This window comes from Dipodomys spectabilis, unplaced genomic scaffold, assembly GCF_019054845.1.
Source record: "Dipodomys spectabilis isolate Male_0828 unplaced genomic scaffold, ASM1905484v1 ptg000457l, whole genome shotgun sequence".
Lineage (NCBI taxonomy): Eukaryota > Metazoa > Chordata > Mammalia > Rodentia > Heteromyidae > Dipodomys > Dipodomys spectabilis.
Window position 1 is genome coordinate 381,891 of NW_024871134.1, and position 20,368 is coordinate 402,258.

General features: G+C 35.6%; 1 protein-coding gene across 1 annotated transcript in view; it reads left to right on the top strand.

Annotated features, from left to right (window-relative positions):
* Positions 1–20,368, top strand: part of Cep162 (centrosomal protein 162) — a 76,978-nt gene that overhangs the window by 31,099 nt on the left and 25,511 nt on the right. The window contains exons 11-20 of the mRNA XM_042668572.1: positions 34–115; positions 3,366–3,654; positions 4,920–5,175; positions 8,606–8,739; positions 9,107–9,334; positions 10,201–10,341; positions 13,738–13,850; positions 15,781–15,886; positions 18,809–18,935; positions 20,024–20,187. Coding sequence (XP_042524506.1) covers positions 34–115; positions 3,366–3,654; positions 4,920–5,175; positions 8,606–8,739; positions 9,107–9,334; positions 10,201–10,341; positions 13,738–13,850; positions 15,781–15,886; positions 18,809–18,935; positions 20,024–20,187 — 1,640 coding nt within the window. The remainder of the gene's footprint in view (positions 1–33; positions 116–3,365; positions 3,655–4,919; positions 5,176–8,605; positions 8,740–9,106; positions 9,335–10,200; positions 10,342–13,737; positions 13,851–15,780; positions 15,887–18,808; positions 18,936–20,023; positions 20,188–20,368) is intronic.

Below are 20,368 nucleotides of genomic sequence, written 5' to 3' on the forward strand. Positions count from 1 at the left end.
CTGGTTTCTGCGTTAACCTTTTCCTACTCTTAGATCTGCCCACAGTGGAGGAGCTGATGAAACCTATCAGAATAGACTCCTATGGGGCCAGAGCTATTGATTTACAAGCTGTCAGGTATGCATTTTTTAGAATGTGTTGTGTAGGTTAATTAGTTGAATTTTGTTTGCTTATTTGTTTATTGTGTCATTGGAAATTTTACCATCACTAGTTTTTTGTAATCATTTCAGGGAAAGATTAATGGCTAGTAACACTTTATATGTGTCTACCGATGTTTTATTATTATATATTTATTATATTATACTCAGTTAATTCACTGAAGTTCTACTGCTAAAAGAAAATAGTAGATGCTGCTAAAAAAATTGCTGCCTTAATTTGCTCTAAAAAATATGATCTCTTCAGCTTTAAATAGCTGAGGAACAGTTGATTCACAAGGAGTGCAAAAGAGAATTTTATCTTTTTGGTGAAGCTTTGTTCTTTTCTAAATCAGTTTTAAGTGGCTATTTAATGGCTATTTTCTACCAGTAGTCTCAAGAGAAATGAGCTTTATGAGAATCCGCCAGCTAGCACAAATGCACTTTTTAGCTATATGTGTGACCCATTATCCTTCTTCCACACAGAGTAAAAGTCACACTAATTTTTGTTACAGACAACTTGGCATGTAGCATCTTTCATGTGTTCTTGACAATTTATAATTGTTTATTAATTATTCATTAGCCAGGCACCATTTGTTTATGCCTGCAATCCTGGCTGCTCAGGAGGCTGAGATCTGAGGATTGCTGTTCGAAACTAGCCTGGGCAGGAGTATGTGAAACTAATCTCCAAATACTGCCAAAAAAGCCAGAAGTGAAGCTGTGACTCAAGTAATAGAGCACTAGTCTTGAGCACAAATGATCAGGAACAGTCATCAGGACCTGAGTTCCAGCCCCAGGACCAGTACACACACACACACACACACACACACACACACACACACACACACACACACACACACACACACACACACACACACACACACACACACACACACACACACACACACACACACACACACACACACACACTATTATTTTATACTTCAAATGATGAATCCAGATTAAAACCAACTTAGTTGAGTGCTCACAAGAATCAGATGGTGATGATTACAAGTAACATCTATCACATATTTACTTTATACCATTCTCTACCTACACTAATTTTTTTACCTTTTATTAACTCCATGAGAATAGTCCATTATTATCTGCATTTTGTAGACAAGAAAACTGTAGAATAAAATAAAGCAGTTGCCCAAGACCATATGACTATAATCAGGGGAAGCAGTCAGCTTGCTTTGATCTCCATGAAATATTGCTGTGAAAAATCTTTATCCATTCATCTAGTAATTTGATCGATTGTGTTTTCAACAAACACATTGGGACTATTCTTTGAGATGATTCTCATCATATCAATTTATTTGGCCTTCTTTCCTCATCATTGCTAAGCCTGGCATTTTTCAAATGATCAATAAATCTAGTTGACATTTTTAAGGGGAGATTGCTGTTCGAGGAATGTTAGTATTTCTGAACAATTTTCTTACACATCTGTGTCTTTGTTGTTGCAAGTAAAGCCATTTTAGTATCTTGAATTCTAGATTTTTGTGATTGTGTGTGAAAGTTGAGAACAACTCTACTTACGTGAAATGCTTAGTTATAATTAATAATTGACCTTTAGTATGGATATCTATAACACTTACAATAAACTGCCAGGTAACTAATTCTAGCTTCTATAACAACTCTTGGAAGCCTTGTAGTCATAGATTATCAACAATTTATTCTTGTTCGAATCAGCATCCCGTGTGAGGCACTGGGGTTGGAGTGGAGTTCTACTGCACAGTTATTTTGTTTCCTAGACTGCTTCTGTCATCAATGCATAGTTTTAAGATTGTCATAGTATCATTCAACCAGTCAGCAGAGAAAGAAGGAATAGTTTTCTTTTAGATATCTCACTACAAAAGTGACACATCACTTCAACTAGTTTTCTGTTAGTAACATCAGCATATTTAGTTATCCAGATAAGAGGTCTGGTAACTGTGGTTTGCTTGTATTGTGTGCCTAAAAGAAAAGTAAATTAGGGCTGGGAAGGTGGCTCAGTGGTAGAGCACTTACCTTGCATGAGGCCCTGGGTTTGATTCCTCAGCACCACATAAGCAAGAAGAAAAAAGCCAGAAGTGGCGCTATGGCTTAAGTGGTAGTGCGCTAGCCTTGAGCTGAAGAGCTGAGGGACAGCGCCCAGGCCCAGAGTTCAGGCCCCACAACCGGACCCCCCCCCCCCAAAAAAAAAGAAAATAAATTATTTTGTGTCTAGCAACTTTCTGCTGTAAAAAACCTAACAACCAGATAATCATTCCATTTAGCCACTTGTACCCTTCCCTAAGCAGATAGGGATTGTCTCTAGATTTGGGTTTGTTTTCTGTTGCCTACCAAAGATGGATTAAAGCAAGTTCTATATTTCTTTACTCCTACCCAGTATATAATGATGGAACACAACAAATACTTTCTTCAGAAAGGGAAGTTATCAGGCTGATGTTGCAACTTTGAACACTATAGAAAGACTTTGTAAAGACCTATATCATATGGACGTAATTTTTCTTGATTAGGCTATTTTTCTTTCTTAAGATGTACTATCTTACAAATTTATTGTTCTACAAAGCTTTTGATTTTATTTCTTGAAGGATTTATTACTATTGGCCATAACTAAATTTAGGAGAGTATGCTCATATTTAGAGATTAACGCCTTTCTTAATCTACTTCCTGCCTGCAGGTAATTTTAAGTCTCTCAGTAGCTGATGTTTGGATTTTATTCTTGTTTCTGTTCTATTTTGTTGTTAGTTTTTCTTTGCTTTTAAATAGTGCTATAGGCCTTCAGAAACCCTTCTTATCGGTTTCATTCCAGTCAGCTCCATATGTCAATATGTTTAGTTTCTGGAAGAAATCTGTAAAATACTTTTCCTACTTCAAGTACATGTTTGACTTAATAAGAAACTATGAATAAAGGATACAAAATTTTATTTAGAAATATATATATATATATATATATTAACATGAACTCAAGTTCCATTGTCTTTGGTTTGAGCTATAACGTAGGTTCCAGAGTCACTTATAGATTATACTGCAGAATCTGTTATTATACAGCATTAAAACTTTCTGAAACTCAAAACAAATATGAGACACTATGTGAGTTTTCTGTGTTAATCAAAAGTATAAATAATGTATTTAACAGAACTTAATTTGAATAGTTAAAACTTACTTATAATGGGCATGTGTGTATAACTGACACTTTAAGAATCATAGTACATAGTTTATCCTCTGTGTCCTATTTTGTTTTGTAGCTCTAAGAAAGTAGCTGATAGTAGAGAAAGTGAATATATTACTTCTTTACCCCTTAAGATGAATGCAAACATTGTCTCTCAAGACCCAAGACATGCCAATGAATTTTTTGAAAGAAATAATGAGAATGTGACTTTACAAAAGACAATAAATGAAAATATGGAAAATGTCAGTCCAATAGTAACTGCTATGGAAGAACATGTAGATAATATTGATAAAATGTGCCTTGATATTTTGAGGAAAAAGGTATCTGTTCATTCCTCATTATCACAAGATGATAAAACTCATAAAGTAAGTATTTTTATTTTTATTTATTTTATTGTGAAAATACTGTACAGAGGGGTTACAATTACATGGGCAAGATAGTGAGTACATTTCTTATCAAGCATTGTAGCCTCCTCCCTTCCCATCCCTTCCCATCCTCCCCCCCCCAAGTATTTATAATTTTTACTGATTTGCTATATTGAAAAGTGAAGTTATGTAAAATTCATAAATACTATAAATATATATGTGTTTCTTGAGCTAGGAAGATTGGTTATTTAAATGTCTAGGTTCCTTCAGATTCTAGACATTTGTGGGTAATATTTACTACCAAACCTCTTTTGAATTTATTACCAAATTTGAAAATACCATGTACCATTAACTTTTCTTTTAGAAGATACTCTTTACAAATTCTTTTCATTTTCTTTTCTCTATTTTTCTTTCATTTCAGTAAGAATAAATCCAAAATTTAAATAGTTTAAGAAAATATGTATGATTGTAGTGCTCATTGTACAGGCTTCCCAATGGTTTTTATTGCAACAAAATTAACATTTGAGAGCTTGTTGGGAGGTTCTAGCAGGGGAGCGCAGCTACTCGTATACCCTTGACCGAAGACCAGTCCTCCTCTATCAGGGATGGTCGTCCTCTCTGACCGAGCGCACAGCTTCGGGAGGGACGCACATGGAGCGGTGAGGGAGGAAGGGGACACCTACCTAGGCAGCCAGATCAGCCGAATCAACCCTGGTGATCAATGGGGTGACAGATGTTGCAGCCAGATCGCCCTCACATCCCAAAATTAACATTTGATAGGCATACTATTAATGCTACCTAGAAACTTATGCTTTTTTTATTTGTTGTACTTTATATCCTACTTCCAACATTTTATTTTTATTTTTTAATTTTTAATTTAAATATTTATTAAAAATCACCTCTGTAAAACTAGACAGGTGTTAAATTTTTTAAGTATCTTAAAACTGAGAAAAAGATAAGATTCCAAATGTTAGTTCCAAATATGTTCTTCATTGCTTTTCTTTTCATTCTAGTTTTGCATTCTAACTAGTTTATTTCACTTTAATAATTTGTATTGCTTTGTTTTAATGCTAACCTTCAAATTGCTAAGCTTCTGCTAGAGCATTTGAGTATAATAGTTTGCTGATAGCAAACTACTATATATCAGTAATTTGCAAATTATAGTATTTGGTAGCCACTGCCATTTTGCCATGTGGTAAATCTTCAATAACAATAATCGTTGGAGTTTATTTACATACTGAACAGTTAGTGTTTGTTGTGTACAGACTTTCAGATCTCAGCTTAGTTCTGGAGAAGAAGCTGTAATTGGTAAGCAAATACTCTATAAGAAGGCCAAAAGTGCACCTCCTTTGCTTAAAAGAAAACCCCAGAGTGGAGGATTCACATCAGTTAGGAGCTCAGGCTATGGCAAACCCAGCTCACCACTCAAGTTTTTGACTCTTGAAAAGAAAACTTCGAAGGATATTGTGAAAAGCAAAAATTTGAGATCCATTCCCACCTCAAATCAAGCTAGGAAAAAAGGTAATAATATACTCTTTTCAATATATAATTCTGCACCTATAGTATATGTTATTTTACTTGTGTTTATGGCCTTGGTACAGGTTTGGTCTCAGGAAACTACATTCCTTTTCTAAAAGATATAGTTTATAGGATGTAAGAGACCTTGACCCAGGTTAATAGGAGTGAAAGTGATGAAGATATATTTTTAATTAATTCGAGGTTGCTAAAAGTTTGGGCTATGCAACTAGAAGAATGGAGTTACTGCTCTCTGGCATAGGGAATATTGAGGTAGAGTTAGATTTAGGAAAACTAGCCAATTTTTGAGATGTCAGTTTGACATGCAAGAAGAGATGTCAAGGAGTCTGATACAAGTGTGGATGGCGTTCAAGAGGGCAATGTGGACTATAGGTACCATTTAGAAGATACTGTTAAAAGCTAATGGAAGTGGCTTTTTAAACTATGAGAAAGAAGGTAGCTAGAGAAGGGAAAAAAGAACAAAACCAGACTGGAGACCCAGGCATGCAAACCTTAAGGGGTCAAATAAATCAGAGAGAACCAGCAAAGGATGAAAGGGATTGGAGGAACCCAGAGTCCAGAAAATTCTGAAAAACAACTGATGAAAATATATTAAGAACAATTAGCTATTCTGTTTTAATTGCTGATAAATAAAGAAAGATGAGGACTGAACAAGTGTGCTTGGTTTTAGCAAGCAGGAGGTCAGCAGTAAAGAAGTTTTCGTGGATAGGTGGCATTGCAACATAAGTTGAATAGGAAGATGAGGAACAGGAGGAGTAGAGTTGGTCTTTCAAGCCGTAAAGCACCCTGGAGGAAGCTGCTGTAAAAGCCAAACACTGGCATCCTAGCTAGTCTAGGTCACAGAAAGTGAAAAAAACAACAAGGGAAAGGACTTAAAAGTTGATAGTTGTCTACAACAGTATACTTTTTTATTAGCAAACATTGGTGTTACAAGGTGGTCTTTGTTGAGTACAGTGTACTTCAAACTTCTTCCTTCCTCTCCTCCTTCTTATTCTTCCTTCCTCTCCTCTTCCTCCTCTTCCTTCCTCTCCTCCTCCTCCTCCTTTCTCCTCTCCCCCTCCTCCTCCTTCCTCCTCTCCTCCTTCTCCTCCTTCTCCCTCCTTCTTCTCCTCTTCCTCCTCCTTCCTCTCCTCCTCCTCCTTCTCCTCTTTCTCCTCCTCCTCGTCCTCCTCCTACTCCTCTTTCTCCTCCTCTTCTTCCTCCTACTCCTTCTCCTCCTCTTCCTCCTCCTTCTTCTCCTCCTCCTCCTTCTTCCTCTCCTCTTCTTCCTCCTCCTCCTTCCTCCTTCCTTCTCCTCCTTCCTCTTGCCTTATTCTTCTCCTTCCTTCTTTCTCCTCCTCCTCCTTCCTCCTCCTCTTCTTCCTCCCCCCCCCCCCCTCCTCCTTTTGTCAGTCATGGGGCTTGAACTCTGGGTCTGGGTGCTGTCCCTGAGCTCTTCAGCTCAAGGCGAGCACTCTACCACTTGAGCCACAGTGCCACTTCCACTTTTCTGGTAGTTAATTGGAGACGAGAGTCTTGGGGACTTTCCTGCCTGTGCTGGCTTTGAACCGCAATCCTCATATCTAGATCTTAGTAGCTAGGATTACAAGTGTGAGCCACCAGCAACTCCTTTCCTCTTTTGATGGTGACTCAGGTCTTCCTTGTTGCTGTGTGTGTATTTTCATAGTACTTTTTTCATTTTCTTTGTCTAGTCAATCTAATTATTTTACCTTATCTTCTGAATTCCTGGTACTCTGTTTTCCGTTTATTCCATTCTCTTAGCAAGGTTTTCAATTTGGTTTTTTTATTTGGGTTATTGAGGTTTTATGAGTAAAGTTATATAATGTATAAGCTTATTTTTCCATCTTCCAAATTTTTATAATATTTTGACTACCATAATTCTAATAATCATACTACACATTACTTATGTAATGATAGATAATGACTCCTATTATATTGAATTACTTTTTCTTATTAGACTATTAGATGCATTATATATATATATGCGTGTGTAGATATATAATTAAAGACAATTCCACAGCAGATGTTGCTGTACTCAAATTTGTAATACCTTTGGAAGTTTTGTTACTTGTCACCAGTTGAGTTCTTCAGGAAACAGATTCTCAGCAGAGACAATGAAGAGTATATTGGTGGGATCAATACTGGTTAGGGTGGAAAAGAAGCCCATTTGCTGGAGCTTAACCAAATAATTACTTAAGACTCTTACAAACCACTAAGAGAGAATAAAAAAATAAGACATGAGGAAGGAAAATATTTGTAGTAAGAATGTAGGAACAGGCTGTTTCTAGCTGCTTGGTCCTGAAGAAAATCACTTGCTAGCAGACATTACGCAATAATTTACCTCCAGTGACATGCATGGTCTGTTGCTGCTTCTGCATAGGGATTTCTTCCATGAAGCAGTCTAGTTAAGTATCACCATTATTCTACAAGGAAAGCTTGGCAAGCTTATAAATAAAAGATGGAAAGGAAGTCTTTTTGAAAAACTGATAGTGACTTGTTTCTTTTGGCTTTTCTGTGTTTTCTAAATATTTAATAATCTTGTATAACCTTTAACAATCATGTATAACATTTAATGGAATAGTAAGTTCAGCATTTAAAAAATTAGCATCTTGAAAAAATTATTTTAAAACTATAAATTTTGAAGTACTTCATTTACCTCTAAGGCAAACAGATGTTTATGGAGTGTTTGAGACCTGTAATATTTAAAAACGGGCTTTAAAATCCCTTCTGTGTATTTCCCTTAAATGGTGTTTATTAGTAACTGAATAATTAATATATTGACTTCAGAATTATTTCTACCCTTTTGAGATTTATAAATTGCCTTAAAGTGAAAAATTGGGCCAGAATATTTATTAATCATATTATTCTAATTTAATGTATATGACTGTGGTATGATAGCAGCATTATTAATCTTGTGAAATTATGTCTAAGTTGCTACAATGTCCTTGCAAGTGATGATTCCACTGTTACTATATCTTGTGCCTTGTTTACAAAAATATGCTATTAAGGTGCACCTCACCCAAATTAAAATGTTTTACAAAGTTATCAGATGCTCTTTGCTCTTTGACTCATTATTTAGAAATTCTTATTACTGTGAACATGTGAAAGAACTTATTGAAAGTAATAAAGCCTGAAGCTATACCACTTTCCAATTCCCTTACATTTATTTAACTCCATTTGTCCTTTATCGGAAGTCTTGAATCAGTTAGCCATCTGTGTCTGATAGTGTAGAATGATAACTGAGTAACCTTTCTTACTAGTACAGTTATTATAGAAATAGCTGTGTTGTAGTGTTGCATTTCAACCTGTTTTGAAGTCTTCATTTTATCTTTGTGTCCCCATGGTTGTCATAATAGTTGAATGAACAGTCAGTTTTACATTTGTGGTTCTTTCATCCATTATTTGAAATATTTAGAAATCTTATCTGGAACTAAAGTCATCAAGCCTGCAGCTGTGAATAGACCAATTCCTAAAAGTGAAAATTGCTTGGCTACTCCCAAGAATTATGAAGACCTGACTGCCACTAAATCTTGTATTCAGTTTCAGTCTGTATGTATTAAATTTCACACTGATATTTATAATGTTATATTCCAAAATCATTGTGTCACTAATTCATACTTAATAGATTGTATGATCAAGGCATATTGCACATACCTGTATGTTAATATCACAGTGAATTTCATTAATACATATAAGTAATATGTATTAATGAGCATCAACATAAAAAAATAACTAGCAATACAATAAACATGGAATTTCATTGTTTTCAAAAGTGATATTCTGATCACTAATATTCTAGTAGTACATTTTTATCAATGTAATTTAATGCTTTGTCTTTTGATTTTTTTTCTGAATTCTGTGAGTTTTATACATCCATATATAACCAGTATAATAAAAGACTTCTTTTCTTTGAAAGGATTCCTTAGGGTACTGTTGTGGGAACAAGGAGAAAGAATTATTGATGCTTGAAAGAGTTCAGGAAGCAGAGGAAAAATGGAGGAGTGCACAAGCCCTAATTGAACAAATTAAAGTCACATTCTCAGAAAAAGAGAAAGAGCTGGAAAATCAGTTGGAAGAACTAAAGATGCAACAGGAAAAAGAACTCTTCAAATTGAATCAAGAAAATTATATTCTTCAAGCCAAGGTACTAACCACATAATTCTGTTTTTCCTTTTTATTCATTGGGGGAAGAAAATAAAAATGCAAACTATTCTCCCTGCAAAATGTGTTGCCATGATTGGCTCCTGATTGTTTTCTGTGATAGCAGGCTTAAAAAAAAAAAATGGGGCTGAGAATGTGGCTTAGTAGTAGATTGCTTGCCTACCATGCATGAAGCCCTGGGTTCAATTCCTCAATATCACATAAAGTGAAAAAGCCAGAAGTGGTGCTGTGGCTCAAGTGGTACAGTGCTAGCTTTGAGAAAAAGAAGCTCAGGGACCAGCGACCAGGCCCTAAGTTCAAGCCCCAGGACTGGTTAATAAAAAAAAAGTCAGTTAATTCATTATGACTCTTAGAGAACTCAAAGTTTCAGCAAGAGTTGCTATTAAAAAGCCTAGATTGCCGGGCGCTGGTGGCTCACACCTGTAATCCTAGCTACTCAGGAGGCTGAGATCTGAGGATCATGGTTCAAAGCCAGCCCGGGCAGGAAAGTCTGTGAGACTCTTATCTCCAATAAACCACTAGAAAACTGGAAGTGGCCTTGTGGCTCAATTGGTAAAGCGCTCACCTTGAGCTGAAGAGCTCAGGTACAGCACCCAGGCCCAGAGTTCAAGCCCCAGATCGACCAAAAAAAAAAAAAAAAAAAAAAGCCTAGATTCAGAGGTCACTCTTAATATTCAGAGTTCTTTAATTCACCAGGACTTCAGCATAAAACACTGTATTGATTTATCTGTAATCATATTCAGCATGCTCAGTGTTATAACACATTTAGGTCTGAACACCTTAAATTTCCAATTGTTATTTTTTTCCTTTCCCTCTGCAAATAAAACATTTTCTGCATTTTTCCAAAAGTTAAGCAGCTTCGAAGAAACAAACAGGAAACAAAGATGGTTACAATTTGGAGAAACAGCTGATCCTGTCACTGAAGAAAAGTTGAAGCAAATCCAGAAAGAAATAGAAGAACAAGAGACACTGCTTCAAGGATATCAGCAGGTATGGCATGTCTTCATCATGTGGTGTTTGCTTTTGACCCTTTTATTATAAAAATAAAGTATATTAAAATATTTGTGCTCATTTAGCAGACAGATATTAGACAGGAAATCACTTGACTGGTGAGTACCTTTTGCACTGGCAGATTCCAAGTGGTATGGATTTTGAATTCAGAGAACTGTGTTTTGAGTCTTAGCTGCACACTACTGTGTAGCCCCGAGTAAATTGCTTTACCTTTCTATACCAGTGTCTTCATCTGTAAATGTAGATGATAAAATAATAGGTCATGGTGAAATTCAAATTGTGACAGTATATACCAGTTTCTGAATAAGTATACACTTAGCCTGGCACAAGTAATCTGTCAATGAATGTGGCCTATTATTAATTTTAATAGTGCAGTTCATTAGAAATTGACCTTTTTATAATATTTTGTAAAAGATACTTTGTTCATTTTTCTGTTGTATTCAGGAATGTGTTTGTGAAATTAATTGCTAATACCTTCAAGGTGAGCAGTTTTTTAATATATAATTTTTATTGTAAAGATTCTGTACAGAGGGGTTACAGTTACATGAGCAAGGTAATGAATCCATTTCCTATGGAGCATTGTTGCATCCTCCTTTGTTTTTCCCTTACCATCCCTTTCCTCCCTACCTCCCCAACTCCTCCTTCCCCTCTCCACCCCCAAACCCCACCCCCGCAAAGTTATAAAGTTCATTTTCAACACAGTGCCTTGTACATCTCATTGTTACAATGGGTCATCCTGTATACTTATTTCAGCATTTTGTTATTTCCCTTCCCCTCCCCAAATTAGAAAAATGTACATACAAGATGCAAGACACTGGAATCAAATACAGTGACAACAGGGGTTGTGCCATGGGGGTAAAACATACAAAGAAACAAAAAAAAAAAAAAATCACATAGTACATTATAAGTACATTAAAAAGAACAGCAACAAAGATAAAACCTCTTGTGTCCCTATATTGGGGCTCATTTCACTTAGCATCAGGTTATATGGTCATATGTGGGAATGTAAACTTGTACAACCACTTTGGAATGCAGGATGGAGTTTCCTCAAAAGACTCCACATAGAGCTCCCCTATAACCCAGCAATCCCACTTTTGGGCATTTACCCAAATGATCACAAACAAGGCCATACTAAAGCTACCAGCACAACTATGTTTATTGCAGCATTTTTCACCATAGCTAAGATATGGAACCAACCCAGAAGCCCCTCATAGATGAATGGATCAAGAAAATGTGTGTGTGCATATATATGTCTGTATATAAATGTTATATATATATATATATATATATATATACATATATATGTGTGTGTATATATATATATATATATATATATATATATATATATATATATATATACACACGTACACACACACTCACATATAATGGAATTCCATGCTTCCATCAGAAAGAATGACATTGTCCCATTTGGTCCCATGGTTTCTCTTATTTGCAATAACTAATATATATCTAGGGTAATCTTACCAGACAAGCAGAAAAGGTCAAAAGCTATGTACATATGACTATATAAAATGATGCTAAGCGAAATGAACCCCAAGATAGAGACACAAGAGGGTTTTTCTTTGTTGCTGTTGTTTTTAATGTACTATGTGATTTTTTTTTTGTTTCTTTTGTATGTTCTTCCCTTATACTATAACCCCTGTTGTCTCTGTATTTGATTCCAATCTTGTATATACATTTTTCTAATTTGGGGAGGGGCAGGAAAAAAACAAGGATATAAGTGGAAACAAGTATATAAGTGGACCCATTGTAACAATGACATATGCAAGACACTGTTGAAACTGAACTTTACAATTTTGGGGGGGTTGTGTATGGGGGTAGTTAGGAGTTGGGGAAGTGGGGAGGGAAGGAATAGTAGGGGAAAAACAAAGGAGGGGGTAACAATGCTCAATAGGAAATGTACTTATTACCTTACTCACGTAACTGTAACCCCTGTGTACAGTATCTTTACAATAAATTTTTAAAAGAAAAACACGTTGACCCATTGTAACAATGAGATTTACAAGAAACTATGTTGAAAATGAACTTTACCACTTTAGTGGTGATGGCGGGGAGGGAGAAGAGTTGTGGAGGTAGAAGGGAAGGGATGGTAGAGGAAAAACAAAGGAAGAGGCAACAATGCTCAATAAGAAATGTACTCATTACCTTACTCATGTAACTGTAACCCCTCTGTACAGTATTTTTACAATAAAAAAGTACAAAAGCAAGGGACAAAAAAAAAAAGAAATAGCTCTACATGAAATAGCTTGACTTTGCAGGATGCAATGCCATGATCAGGTGACGAGGTTGAATTCAGCCTTTTCTCTAGATCTTAACATATAGAAAGGAAATTTGAACATTTCACAGACCTCCTAAGTATGACACTCATCTCTCTTCTAATAGAAGAACATGTATGTAACAAGTTATTTGAGGGTATCTATATGTTTAAGTGCCTTCTGCTAAGCACCGTTCCACACTGGTTAAATATTCCATAGTTTTCAGTAGATCCTTAGAAAGCCTCCCTTTTAAAAAAATCAGATTCTTAGTAAACTAGAATATCTAAAGGAACAATACTAAACCCTCCTTATTTCTCTCAGATGGCTTGAATAGCTCTTTATTTAAAAAAAAAATAAGTTTTTTATTGTGAAAATACTGTACAGAGGGGTTACAATTACATGAGCAAGGTAATGAGAACATTTCGTATCAAGCCTTGTTGTCTCCTCCTTTGTTTTTCCCCTACCATCCCTTCCCTCCCATCTCCACAACTACACTTCCTTCTATCCCCCCACCCCCTCATCCCCCACCCCCGCCTAAATTGTAAAGTTCGTTTTTCGACATAGCATCTTGTACATCTCATTGGCTTAATCTTATACTAGGTCTGTGTTCTGCTTTGTCCTGACAATTTTCAATCTTTAGCTTACTGTTTAATAACAGTCGGCTTTAGCCACTGTTGGCTTTATCACTTCAACTCATTAGGATTTATTTTGTGTTATCTATCCTCAAGTTAGGATTTATTTTCTTCTTTCAGTCCAGAATCACAAGTCTGTATAGAGTCCCATTGGACATCATCCACTCCTGGCCTACAAAGTTGGGGTGTAGTGATTCCTTCACCCACTTTACTATTAAAAAATCCTTGTGAAATATGATCTATTATACTGACATTGAGAAATTTTGCAACTGTTTTTTCAAGCAATCATTTTGAGCATTTGGAAAATATTTTTATATAATAAGTTTCCCCCAAAAAATAAACAGAAAATTTGAAAGAGATTTTACATACTTAGAAACTGGAGAAATGTAAAATATTTAAAGGATCGCATCTTCTATTTTTTAAGTACTGCTGATTTAATTCAATTGTATCTTTCTGCTATTTAAAAGGAAAATGAAAGATTATATAATCAAATGAAAGAGCTTCAAGAACAAAACAAGAAAAACAAAGAGCACATGTTTAAGGAAAACCAGAGTTTACTTACTGAATTAGCTTCTTTAAAGTAAGTTATTTATTTAATTCTTACCATGAAATTTATTTAGACTTTCTGTGCATCTTATTGTTATATTAATAATACATTTATTTTTACTTGGAAATTAATCATTTACTTATTTTATTTTTCTTCCATTGTATACTGATTTCTAATTTAATGGCCTCTATCTGTTGAAGATTCAGAGGGTTTCCTGTTATTCGATGACTAGTATATACTGTTTTAACATTTTCAACATATTCTTAATTGAGTTTAACATCACTTTCAGAAAATTGCATACACAGTATTCATCGTGATCACTCACAAAGTCTGATATGTTTATTCATCTCCTAAAGAACCATGTAATTCACAACATTCAAAAAAGAAAAAGAAGCTTAGAACTCACACTAAGTGTCATACTAAGTACTCAGTTTCACTGTGTCTTCAGGCAGGTTCTATGTACACAAAAGCTGGGATAGCCATCCTTGCAGAAGGGATATTACTGTGGGATCACTGAACAAAGGAGAGAAAGAGAAGCAAGATGGGGACAAGAAGAGGGAGAGTAAAATGTGGTTGGTCATAGCTTCAGCCTAGCTTTATTGTGCTCTTCTGCCAGAGCTTTGAAGAACATATTACACTGCAAAGTTGGTCCCCTCTTGAGGCAAGAGGGCACCCCAGTCTCTGGCTGGTGTGTACGTAGGCTAATAGTGAAGACATCTTCCCTCCAGGGACTGTGGTTTGGCTGAGGGTATTTTTCCAGAATACACACAGTAGATTGTTGTCAGCCAGCACTAGACTAGGGAAGACAGTGGGACAACATTACTACTTCCTTCCGTGGAATATGCTAAAGTTTTTGAGTTGTTTCTACTTCCAACTTTAATGACAAATGAAGATGCAGAACCTAAAACATGGACAAGCTTGCTTCTTTTAGAATATGACTAGCATTCTTGAATCATAACCACATTATTTCATCATTTAGATTGGACTATAATCTGTAGAAATTTCCTTGATCATAAATGTCATGAATTCATGAGTGTTACCATATTTATTGGCAGGCTACTTCCCTTTCTTTGGTAATTAATCTGTGGGATAAGAAGTACAACTGCTAGCTCATGTTGATCTTTCATGCAAGTAGAAAGACCTTCAGTAGTAGACAGATCTAGCAGCTGCAAAATAGCTATAGAGGATACTTTTGTGTGAATTGGAAAGAAAATACTGTCCTTTTCTCCCAGTAGATGTAATCCCCAGGCAAGCATGTCGATCTGATACATACAAACAAATATACATATTGACCTTTTTTGGGGGGGAAGGGTAATATTGGGATTTGAACTCAGGAACTTCCACTTGCTAGGTAGATACTTAACCACATGAACCACAGCCTTAGCCTTTCCATGATGAATATTAAAATATCACATCTTATACTACCTGGCTTCTAAAAAAACCTATTCCAGGGTCCCATATTAAAGAGCTAAATAAATTTTCACAATGTAATGTTTATAGTACACTGTGGTTAGATCATCTTATATAGATTCCTAAACTCTTTGTATAATACCTCTTTTAAAACAGAAAAATTGACTCAAAAGCCAAACAGTAGGGTGTGATTTCCTTTGCTAGTTTTTCCTCAACAACAGGACAAGTTTAATAGCAACACAGGAAATATACAGCCAGCATATTTTTCTGCATCACTGGTTTTTATCCTCTGTAAATTAGGAGGAAATATTTGTATATTAGAAATAAAATCAATAAACTTAAGAATTCTGTTTCTTTAAATTAAAACTACATGCATTTCCCTTAAAGTATACTTTTCCTTTCATGATCAATATTTTAATCTTTTAGATAAGATTTTTTATCTTAAATAATTGATGTAGTTGTAATGTTCATTAGCTTTTCATTACTAAGAATATTTTATATTGAAGGACTACCTTACTTTCAAAAATATCTCTTTTATTTTTAAATAAATCAGAGAACAGATGCACAAAAGCCATTTGCTATCTCAAGTACCAGAAAATTCAGAGCCAGCCAGAAACCAGAGTTTTACAGATCTGTTAGCAGAACTGAGGGGGGTGCAGGTAAGTTGCATGTAATTTTTAACTGTTAGGAATAGTAAAATTATTATGAAATCCCAACACTATAAAAGAGATCTGGTTTTATATAAATATTAATAAAATCAATTGTTATTAATAAATACATGTTTTTTAACTTAATATTTGGTTAGCATAATTTAAATGCTTGGGGTTTCATTGTGACACTTACAACACATGAAATAGTGTAGATTTTCTCCAGTGTGCTAGAAATATTGACAGTAAAAGAAGTAATTAGGTTTTAGTTCCACATTAGCCAAAAAGTTAGTGATAGTTGCTATAAGAAATATAAGCTGAAGAAACTGTTTTCCTAGAAATAAATGCTATAAACCTTTTGTGCTTGAAAAAGAAAAAAAAATACCTAAGTTTAGCGATTAGAATTCATGAGACTTTAATGTAGAGAAGATATTGTAATACTACTTTATAATCCAGTGCTACACTAGATGTATATCATGTGAAACTTTATAGCAGAGATAACTTTTTTAGGACATACACAATTTATCTCAAACAAATTCAGCATTGGAATGTATAGAGTGTACAGCTAAAACACAAAAATAATTTCAAGATAATTGCTTCTTTAAAAAATTACTTGGCTTATCATCTGTCTTTCAAAGCATGCCATACATTTGTAGGCAACAACAACTATTTCTTATACATATTATATCTCTGATACCTAAGGTAAACTGTGGTGGTCCATAACTCTTTTCTTGTTTATGTATTCTACATTAGATTGTATTATAAAGAACATGGCCTAGAGTTTTCTTTTTCTTTTTTGTTGGTTGTGGGGCCTGAACTAGGCCTGGACACTGTCATTCAGTTCTTCAGCTCAAGGCTAGCACTCTGCCACTTAAGCCACAGCTCCACTTTTGGCATTTTCTGCTTATGTGGTGCTGAGGAATCGAACCCAGGGCCTCATGCATGCAAGGCAAGCACTGAGCCACCTTTCCAACCCCAACAGTGCATTTTTTTGTTGTTGGTGGTGGTGGTCATGGGGCTTGAACTCTGGGCCTGGGCTCTGTCCCTGAGCTCTTCAGCTCAAGGCTAGCTCTCTACCACTTGAACCACAGCACCACTTCCAGAGTTTTCTGAAAGAGTATGGATAAGAGAAGTTTTAGAATCTGAGGACAAGTTAAATCTTTTGTAAACATGCCATAATTTTATGAAGTGTGTTTATAGGTCCCATCAGTCACCATAACCATCATAACCACTCTTCCAGTATTACCAAACATCCTGTATCAAAGATAGTTACTTCTCCATATTCCTTCTATTAAGAACCACACTATTAAACTAAAATGACTTTTTAATCTCTTCAAATGCTTACATAATTTAGGAAAATTCTAGTTACATATGTGTTCCCAATAAGAGATTTAGTTATGTTACATAAAGTGGGAGAAACTTAGGGAATGGGAACACTGTTCAAAAGAGATGTACTCATCACCTGACTTGCATACTCATCACCTTTACAATAAAATTTAAATTTAATAAAAAGCAAACTAGCAGGGCACAAGTAGCTCATGCCTATCATCTCAGCTACATAGGAGGTGAAATCAAGCTATTCTGAGCAAAGTTCACAAGATCCTTTCTCATCTTGCACAAAAAGCCAGACAATCTCAAAAATAGCCAGAACAAAAACAGTTGGAGGCCCTGGCTCAAAAGCAGTAGAGTGGCTCCACAAAGCCCTGAGTTCAGACTTCAATATTGTCAAAAATAAATAAATCTAAATGTATGATAATGCAATAGCTGATACTTAACAGCTTTTTTGATTCATTGGATATAACTTTGTTTGTGAATCTATTAGGGTTAGACCTAAAGAGTCTATGGTTCTAAGCATTCAGCTAAGCATCAGAAGGTAAATGAGATAAATAAATATTGCTTACTAGGAACTTATATTGGAGTGGATAAGTTGAACAAGAAGTGAGGGAAACTTACAAAATGGAAGAATAATAGGTGATATCATGGTAGAGGTAAAACAATATGTAACAATATTGTTAAGCTCTCTTTGAGAAAGATTTGAGAATTGAAGGGAAGTCTTTAGCTGGGGAAAGAGCAAACGGGAAAGGCTGGATGAGGAAAGAGGTGAGGAAAATTAAGATGAAGTCTGCACAGTGACACATAAGGAGGGAAAGTACAATTTGTCAAGCAGAGACCTCAGGGTCATAATGGCTTTCTCTGTTTCTGTACATTGCTTGCTATTTCAAAGAGTCTCACCGTTTTTCCCAGAGCTAACCTCATACCACAATCCTCCTATTTGTGCTTCCCTTTTGGCTGAGAATAGACATGTCACTATCCCCAATCAAGTCTTACTTTTGTTCAGACAAGCCTTGAACCTCAATCCTCCAGATCTGCATTCACAGAAGCCGGGATTATAGGTGTGAATCATCACACCAAGCCTAAAGCTTGGTCTGTTACAGGGAGTGATCAGCGAAGGTGTTCCTAGGGTAATTCCTTTGAGCAGAAATCCTAAAGTGAAAGAAGTGAGCTATGTGCCTTTCTGGGGACTGAGTGCCACAGGCAGGAAATCACAGAAGTGACATGAGATATTCAAGGAACAGCAAGAAGTTCTCTGGCTAAAATATGAGGAAGATTAGTGCAGTCATTAGTGCAGTCAAAACTAGGTTATGAGATCCTGAAGGTCATGGATAAGGACTTTGGGCTAACCCTGAGAAATGAGCCATGAGAAAATTTTAGATAGAAGAGTGAGATTAACTGCCTGTGCACTAATCCCATTGGCTGCTGTAAGAATAGATTGTAGGGGAGCTATTCATGATTTGAGGCTGTGGCAGGAAGAATTAATAAAATTAGAACTGAAATTTAGGAAAGTGTATGTCATTTTGCTTTTTGATGGACTACAGACTATGTCATAATATGGTGTTTGGAAGTAACTTGCCTTTGTATTTCTCTAATGTCAAGAAAGAAAAAAGCAATTTGTTGGAAGAAATAAAAAGATTGAAGCAAGACAAACAAGCTCTTGAAGTAGACTTGGAAATAATGAAGAAAGAGAGGGACCAAGCCAAAGATCAGATTGCTTATGCCACAGGTAAAAAATGGAGCTGAAATGGGTTACCTTTCTACGGATCATTATGCTAATCTTGAATTTTAGTGTTAGAAAATGAATAGTATAATTGTTTTTCCTTTAAGCATGTGGTAATCCTAGAACATTTTTGAAGTTATTAAAATATGTGTACCTTCCATTAGTTTTTAATTGAATAATTGGAAGATCAAAGAAAATCAGGGATTATTTTGGACTTGTGGCATTTTCTGCTTAGTGTTTACATGTCTGTGATCCCAGCTATCTTATGAACCTCCTGAGGGCAAGCTCTATCTTCTTATCCCTGGGTCTGAAAAGTATTGGTAAGTATTTGACCCAAATGAGCCACATACACTGCACTGTGTTTTTCTCCACTAGGAAAATCAAGTACGTAACATAAAAAACGAGAATACTTTTTGAAAGAAATTATAAGAGAGAAGACAGCATACTAAGTCAGAGTTGCAGGGAAGGTTGACATTTGAGCTGGGCCTTAACGGGTAGTAGGATTTGACAGTGAAGAAAGAGAGGGAGAATGCTCAAGTTTGGCCAGTGAGCACATTGTCAGGTGCACCTGTGGATGGAGTCCGGGTGGCAAACACTTAATTCAGGGCCGCTATGTTTGCCAAAGTAAAAATATAATAAAATGAAAATAAAATAATAAAGTAAAATTACTAATAAGATTTTTAAAAAATGCTATTTTTAAAAGTTTTTTTAATTCAAGTTTGCTGTACTAAAGTAATGGGAAGGAAGCACTTGTGAACGCTTCCTGTTTATTTTAAATATAACTGTAGCTATTCTTCATTTTTCTTATAATTTTTCCCTGGAAACAACTTCACTTTTATGACGAAATTGGTGGGGAAAAACTGAGTTACCAAAGATATCTGGAAGTAGATTGCTATGAGGTTGTAAACACAGTCTCTTGCCTTCCATTGCTAAGACATTAAACTCTGTACTTTATTACATATGTCATTGGTTTCATGTCTTCTTTCCTAGTGTGTCAATTTAGACAGACACTGGTTTTCATTCAAAATATTGTTTCACTTATTTCCATTTTTTAAAAAATGCAATCCGGTTATTGAGTTACTTTTTCTTAATAGGGGAAAAATTATATGAAATAAACCTTTTAGAAGAAACACATAAACAAGAAGTCAGCCGTCTGCAAAAGAGATTACAGTGGTATGCTGAAAATCAAGAACTTCTGGATAAAGATACAGTTCGGCTAAAGGAAGCAAATGAAGAAATTGAGAAGCTTCAGCTTGAGGTAGTACATCATTTTAGAATGTATTACTGTAGGGGCTGGGAAGGTGGCTCAGTGGTAGTGCACTTGCCTTGCATGCCTGAGGCCCTGGGTTTGATTCCTCAGCACCACATAAGCAAAAAGAAAAAAGCCAGAAGTGGCCCTGTGGCTCAAGTGGTAGAGCACTAGCCTTGAGCTGAAGAGC